At 35.5% G+C, this 7,975-nt stretch overlaps 1 protein-coding gene across 1 annotated transcript; it reads right to left on the reverse strand.

Annotated features, from left to right (window-relative positions):
• Nucleotides 1-867: 867 nt before the first annotated feature.
• Nucleotides 868-7,137, reverse strand: LOC110789918 (uncharacterized). The gene is made up of 11 exons (XM_021994639.2): nucleotides 6,041-7,137; nucleotides 4,888-5,149; nucleotides 4,702-4,780; nucleotides 4,563-4,599; nucleotides 4,245-4,314; nucleotides 3,748-3,869; nucleotides 2,729-3,338; nucleotides 2,283-2,369; nucleotides 2,026-2,112; nucleotides 1,750-1,868; nucleotides 868-1,306 (listed from the first exon to the last, which is right to left on the reverse strand). Exons 1-11 carry the CDS (start codon nucleotides 6,110-6,112, stop codon nucleotides 1,106-1,108), a joined length of 1,746 nt encoding a protein of 581 aa, XP_021850331.1. The 5' UTR covers nucleotides 6,113-7,137; the 3' UTR covers nucleotides 868-1,105.
• Nucleotides 7,138-7,975: the final 838 nt, after the last annotated feature.

The raw sequence follows: 7,975 nt of genomic DNA on the forward strand, positions 1-7,975 counted from the left end.
AATTGTTACACTCTTCCTCTAAGAACAAAGAAAGTGTGTTTATGCAAATTACTACATTTTTTTTCTTGTATAAGATAGTTAAATAATTTCACAAATTCTTATTTACAATGGGTGTACAATAAATATTGTACACCGGAGTAAAAGTTAACGCAAAATGCTTAAAAATTAAGCATAAATATGTAAAAGTTATCTATTTTTCAGTGATAAATTTTTTCATTTTAGTAAAACTTAAAATCTTTAAAATCACGTGCAAACACACGTACTGTTAACTAGTAATTAGAAATGGCTTGCAGCAACGAGTTACTGGCAGCGCTTACAATTACAAATTTACAATAGCATCATTGTTTGGTTCATGAGCATCTCTGACATGACCTTGGTTCTCAAAAGAGACGGTAGAAGCGTCATCACAAAGAAGATTAATACAATCAAGGGGTGGGTTTTGAATAATACGATTTTGATTACACAAATTACAGTTTTTCCTTGGCCAGAAAATCAGCAACTTTGTTGGCGCGTCGTCCTTCAAAAATCAATCTTGCTCCATGAAGCTGCCTAATTCCTGCCTTACAAACATCAATGATGGATTTGTGCCTTGAATTACAAACTGAACGAACTCCCATTGATCTCATTACACAGTTAAGAAATAGTGCAGACATTCCAGTTTCTCCCTTCAATCCAGGAAAGAACTTTTTACGGCCAACAACTCAGCTGAAAACGCGTCCTGTGCATAAATAGCCATTGATGTTCCTTCCATTCATTCTCCGCTGTGGTTTAGAGTGGGATCATGAAGGAGGCATCACAATTAATTGTAATACAAGCAGGAGATGGTTGATTGTTTAACAACAGATAGAGTCTGATAAAAAAAAAATCTATCAGAATGCATAAATTGCATATGAGGAATGAAGTAAAGGTAAAGGAGTATCATCCACATTCCCGTATCACGAATTAAAACTCATTATTACTATGTCCAAAACAATTCAGACAACGGCTGCCTGATAGCAGAGAACATTCAGGTGACATCTAGGAACATACTACAGTGCATGTTTTTTATAGAAATCAGCTAAAGACAACAGGAATTGCAACTACCAAATCCTGGAAGTTCAGTCCATTAAGGCTCCTCTGCATTATCAGGATCCCTGGATTCCTGGTTTTCTGCTTCATTTAACTCAGCTTCTAGCTTGAAAATTTGATTTCTTAAATCAGCCACTTCAGACTTCAATGGAGCAATCATGCTCTGCAGATTTTGGGAATTATTCACGCCAGACCCCAAAGTATCATGTCTCTCCCTATTCATATCATTCCATATTAACTGCAGAATGCACAAGCAAAGTAATATAAATATGATTATCTGATTCATGAATCGAACTTTATTCTAACGACTATTGAAACTTTGAAACTATGAAAATGAAGTTCAAGTAATCTCTACTAGTATCAATCAGGCGTTCCCGTCATTCATGTCCCAGCCACTAATATCTTTAGAAACAGCAATGGAAGGGAGTTTAGTCCAGCACATTACCACATGTTCAACATGTCCTGATAAAAAATTCTAGGTAACCTATCTCATTATTTGATCAGTATTTGATTGTTGTTCATTCTTATTATTCCTTAATAATACTACAACAACAACAACAACAACAACAACAACAACAACAATAACAACAACAAAGCCTTAGTCCCAAAAATGATTTGGGATTATTCCTTAGTAATAAACCAAGTAAAAGAAATTGGATGGGTTAAACAACAGAACCACACCTGCCATTCTGTAAGAAAATTATGAAGACGAAGCTGAAGCGGACGTGCTGCGTTTGTTAGTTGTGGTGCTGATGGAGGATGGTTGAATCCAGGTGGGGGGCCTCGATGCACTTGTCGATCTGTACACATTTTTCCCCATACCATAATAAGATTCATGACAGATTTGACATTGTCATAAGCATTGAGCTATAAGGTATTAAGGTATAAGGTATTCAAAACATATTCTCTTAGAGACAAGTATGAAAATGTTTTTTTGTTTTCCTAACAAAGACTTACAAATTGTTCTTATGGTCTCAGTTCTTATCTGTGGTGCTGATAGAGAATGGTTGAATCCAGGTGGGGGGCCTTGCAGCGTATGTCGACCTGTATACATTTTTTCCAATACCATAAGATTCATGACAGATTTGACATTATCCTAAGCATTAAGATATAAGGTATATGCAGGGAATTAACAAACTGAAAATTTATTTAAAACATACTCTTTTAGGGACAAGTAGGAAAAATGTTTTTCTGTTTCACTAACAAAGACTTACAGAATGTTGTTATGGTCTGAGTGGTTAGCTGTGGTGCTGATGAAGAAAGGTTGAATCCAGCTGGGGGTCCTTGCTGCGCTTGTCGACCTGCGCATTTTTCCCAATACCATAAGATTCATGATAGATTTTCCATTATCATAGCATTAAGCTATAAGGTATAAGGTATGCAGGGAACAAACTGAAGATTTATTCAAAACGTATGTGCATATTCTCTTAGAGACAAGTATGCACTTTTGTGCATATTCTCTTAGAGAATGTTGTTACGGCCTCAGTTGTTACTCGAAAACTTCATCCCAATCCAATATAGGTAAAATGTAAGTAATGTCAAAGTGCAAACAGCGCCAGAAGACAATTGAAAATAGACATATGTCCAACCTTCTGGGTTATAATACAACACTGTCATGTAATGGTTGGTATCTGAGTAAGAAAGTGATAAACTATCATACCTGAACCAGATCTCAACTGATAAGGATTTGGACTCTGGCTACATGAAGCAGCGTTCCTGATATGAGACTCCAGCCATGGAGATGACACTAATGCATATTGATTTGTTGAACTGTATCGAGGCTGCGACTGAAATATTGGGGCATTGACTCCAGCAGAAGTAGGATAAAAAGGAATAACTTGATCCGACATACTACTGGTGACCATTACCAAACCAGGATAGAAAGGAACAACTTGATCCCCACCAGGTTGAAGGCTGGGCATTGGCCTCTCGCGTGTTGAAGCAGTGATACTGTTATGAGGAAGTTGATGAGGCCCCATCCATGGAGATTGCTCTAATGCAGGTAGATATGGCAGGCCTTGAGCAGAGGCAGAATTCGCCATATTTCTCATTAACGTTAACAAATCAGAATGGGAAAGTTGATGGCTGATTGAAGCACTGTCCCTAACATGAGAAAATTGTTGAGACCCCATCCCTTGAGATGGCTCGGATGGCTCTAATTCAGGGAGACTTGTCTGAACAGAAGTAGAATTCCCCAGAGATGGAGGCCCGGACATATTAGTTTGACTCGAAGCATGAGATATATCTTCCTCAACTTCCCTAACATTCAACTGAAAAACAGAGATAATCAACCTTTAAAATCTGGTATCTATTTCAGGAAAATCATGATATCAAAATATTAAATCGTCAAGCACAAATCTAAAGAATAGCAAATATGTCACATAAAATTGGTGTTACATAAACCACTAAATTATATTAATCTTAATTTCAAGTGTCCTAAGACAATGCATCTCTACTAGTACACAATTATAAATCAGTCGTTCATGTTCAAGCCACTAATATCTCTATAAAATAGTATTTGAAGGGAATTTAGTCCAGCATATTACCCCCATGTTCTATATATCTCGATAAAAATATTCTACCAACATTAGATCAGTATTAATTGTTAGGCATTCTTACTATTCCTTAGTAAAAAACCAAGCATCAGAAATTTGACTGTTTCAAACATCAGAACCAGACCTGTTTATGCCATGCACAATTATTTGTGTAAAGATACGGTGAATATGTCTCAGATGGGAAGTCTGTAGTTAGCTGCGGTGCTGGTGGAATAAGGTTGTCTCCAGGTTGAGTGGCTTGTTGACCTATACACATTTTCCACAATACCATAAGCATGAGCAATTAGGTAGGCGGGGAACAAACTGAACATATTTATTCAAAATAGAGAACAATGGATATTACAGGTCTATTATCAGACATATATCAGGCAGGATAATACAACAGTAACAAATAAACTTTTTTCTATCACCGGATTGTCAAGCGTAGACTTACAGGAAGCTGTTACGGCCTCAATTGTTACACGATAACTTCATTAAATTTCCCAAACCAAAGTTCCCGCATAAGGTTGCAATGTAAACAATGTCAGGATGTTGTACAATGATTTTAAATTCTAAACAGCGCCAGAAGCATACAAGAAAAATGAAAATAGACATGGGTAACTATCGGTCAAAGTATCTTACAAACTCTTTCAAGCATCACCGCCATGTATCTTCGTTCTGCATCCTGGCGTAGCTGTAAGTGCTTCTCAGCCTACAATAAGTAAAGAAATAAACAAACTGATCAATTGCCTTCAACTTCTGGCAGAAAACAATTAGTGATAGACCACAAAATCAACAATTCAAAGGTTTGTTCTTTGCACTTTACTGAAATTAAGTTTTGAGGAAAATTAAGTTCAAATAAGTTAAGCCAAGTCCCTATACATTCAAAATAAATATTTTTCAGGGATTAAGAGTGAAGCCTTAATTTTACATGCACTAGAACCTAGGGAACTTCCATACCTCAACCTGCAAATGTAGTTTAGTCTGCACCTGCAACCTTCTCAAGCGCAATTCACCAGAGTGTTAGCAAATACTAGATGTTTAAGAGCAAAAAAATTAATAAGGCCATAAATATAAAATGAGATTCACAAGTTCTTACTCATCCATGTTAGATATTGGCAAGCTTGAAGAAGAATTACTTGTGCCAGGGCTTTCCAAATGGTATGAACCCGAGACCCCTTCGTTCAGAATCGTAGATGATCAGTAATGACTAATGAGAGCAACATGTTCGAAGATAATTGCTTAAAAATATACTGATGACGTAACTGATGGTTCTCAAGCATACCTGAACCAGATTCCAACTGATGATGAAATTGACTCTGGCCACTTGAACCAGTTTCCCTCATTCTCTTCCTTCCAGAACCTTCATCACTTAGTCTCTGAGATCGTTGAATTTGACAACATGGAGCTGCCAGTACTAAGTCTGTACTTATCTGTCGGAGGGGCTCATCTGGCTCAGCTATCACAGATTTTTCACCACTTTCAGGAAGCTCATTGTAACTTGAACTGCTACCAATTATATCTGGATTCTGCCTTAAAGTACAAATCTATCAAAGAAAACCAAGCATGTCACATGAATTTGTTATTACACCCAGCATTTCAGCCAACAAATTAACATTTACTTCATTCAAGAAGGTAACCGAGATGCATTAATCAGTTGAACAAAGTACGAGATGAACGATTTCATGGTAACAACACCAATATTATTGTAACGAGATTAAAAACATAAACCAAAATCCTAAGAAACTAAGCTTTTGTTCTAGTTTATGCCAAGTTGAATAAAGCCAAAAAGTTGGTGATTCAGAAACAAGAAGTTGTTTGGAGGATGTACATGGGCATATTTCTGTTTTTGTAAGTCGTAGTTATAGTTAGATGATGTAATGTCATAGTTAGTGGAACTCCATGAATGAAAACGAAGCTTAGTAATGGCAGCCATTCGTGACCTTATAATTTTAACACGTACCCCTTTGATTCTTTTCTGTTAATTCGCCATTAAAAGTCATTCAGAAGGTTCAATTAACCCAGAAAAACGATAATGCAGAAGTAAATTGAGAGGTAAATAATATTATTACATCAATATTATTACATCAATATAATTATTACATAATATTATTACATCAAATTCAGTCTCATTATCATCAAAGCCAGACTCAAGAACATCCTCAACATCCATAACATTCAACTGACAAGAAATAATCAATTGAACACAAGTACGACAGGATGATTTCACTAATATTTTGACGAGGACAGAAAATGATGATAAAAATGGAAGAAACTGATCAGGAAAGTAAACAACAAGTTGAATGAAGCACTAATTCACTCGTAAGATATCATTAACAGAAATTCGATCATGCAAAAGAAATTGGAGAAGACTATTAGACTAACATTAAGAATCTAAAAAATAAAACCCAGTTAAAGAATTAAGCAGAAGAACTTACGCCATATTCATCTTCATAATTCTGTTCTTGATCGTATTCATCTACTTTGTTCTTGCCCTTCCCGTTATCCATGGCGATTACAGTCTTGAAAGATTTTAGTGTTTGGGTTTAATCAGAGTTGAGTTACAGGGGGAGGAGAGAGACGTTGTTCTTGAATGTTTTAGTGTTTGGGTTTGATCAAAGAAGAGTAACAGGGAAAAGTGTTGAATTGTGTTTTTGAGCGCCAAAATATTAAATGGACGGAATACTTCAATTCTCGCAACAGTATTTTCCTGACAGTTATACCACGTCACCAATTATTATTTAAGCTCCCCTTTCTTTCCCAGATAACTTCTCTGTAGAGATGGTTCAAGCAGAGTCGTCGTATCGAGTTGGAGTTGACTAATATGTCAATCAACATGCCCATTTTATAGAAGATTTTTCCTTGTTTTTTGGAGCCCAATTCCTTTTTTTTTTAGTTTTCCCTCCTTTGCTTCCTTCCTTTCTCCTTTGATTTTCCCTTCTTCCTCTTTGAGCTCTCTGCTTCATCTCTGTCTTCTCCTTCAATATCATGGCATTCCATGAGACCTGATTTCTCTTCGGCATTGCATCGAACTCCCTTTCTGCACTAATCAAGTCCTCACAATAAACATACCCATCAAGCATACACGGGATACAAGTCCAAGAAACAACATTTCTCCCAAACATTTCATCAAACACCTTCTGTGCATCCCTAAATGCCTTACATTTTCCCATGACATTATCAAAACTCAAATCTTCAGTGAGTTCAATTCCATATGTAATGAACAACTCACATGTCACGTATTCCCACCCTAATAAAACAAAAAAACCCAGAAATCCCAGTTCCTCTTTTAGCTTCAAACCCAGAAAAACAGTACTACCTCTTATTTAACTAATTAAACATCGAGCGCATAGGTTACATAGCAAAACTCTAAACTAATTTCACGAGTTTACACAGTGGAGGTTTCAATCCTTCGATTTCGGTGGCAATTTGAATGCTAAGAGGATTTTATCAATTAATTTGAGAATTGGAATTTTATCGAGAACAGAAGGAGAGAAACGAAATAAAAATACTCCATCCGTGTTAATTATTTAATTAGATGAAAGTTGATAGTGGAGTAATATATATAGTAGGTCTAACTTTTAATTGGGTGAATTTTATAATGTTTGTTTTTAATGAGTAGGGATGTAGGGTTCCTTTGGTAAGTGAGAAATTGATATTATATTAATAAAAGTTTTCATTTTTAGAAACTTTGTAAATAATTCGGGATGACTTTATAAGGAAAAGGTTTCGAGTATTCCGGAGCGGAGGGAGTAACTTAATAAAGTAAGGAGATAAATTCCGAGTTTATCTCAGTGATGGCATTTTCGTAAATATTTTGCATGAAAGTAGGTGGTTTAATAAGGGGTGTTCATGGGTGGTTAACCGTCCCGAAATTTGATTTGGTTCGGTTACCGAAATTTTCGGTTCGACATTTTCAAGAACCGTAACCGTACCGTTTAAACGGTTAACCGCAGTTTTGATACGGTTATCAGATAAACCGATTAACCAAAATCTAAAGTATCTTTTGAAAACTTTCCAGCTTGGTTGGCGAAATGGCGAACAGGCGAACATGCATGCTAAGTAGTAAATAATGGCCTAAAGTGAAATAATGGTAACAAAATTAAATTTTCTTGCAAGCACTGTAATCCCCCGTAAATTTATAAATTTTATTAATATATTTTAATGTATATTACTTATATTTAAATAGAATTTATGAATTTTAAGTAATAAATATATAATTAACGTATATTGATTTATTACATTTTAATAATTTCAACTTTACGAAATCGAAAATAATTTTAGAATTTTAAGTTGAAAAGAATTTGAATTACGAAAATTGATTAAATTTAGAAAACGATCCTATTCAGTTTGGATTCGAATCATAAAAGCTA

The sequence above is a fragment of the Spinacia oleracea genome, chromosome 4 (genome assembly GCF_020520425.1).
Source record: "Spinacia oleracea cultivar Varoflay chromosome 4, BTI_SOV_V1, whole genome shotgun sequence".
Classification (NCBI taxonomy): Eukaryota; Viridiplantae; Streptophyta; class Magnoliopsida; order Caryophyllales; family Amaranthaceae; genus Spinacia; species Spinacia oleracea.

Coding starts and splice junctions, on each gene's coding strand:
- LOC110789918 (XM_021994639.2), bottom strand. CDS start 6,112: ATGGATAACGGGAAGGGCAAGAACAAAGTAGATGAATACGATCAAGAA. Junction 3,870..4,244: donor GGTGATGCTTGAAAGAGTTT/GTAAGATACTTT, acceptor AAATGTGTATAG/GTCAACAAGCCACTCAACCT. Junction 1,869..2,025: donor TGAGACCATAAGAACAATTT/GTAAGTCTTTGT, acceptor AAATGTGTACAG/ATCGACAAGTGCATCGAGGC.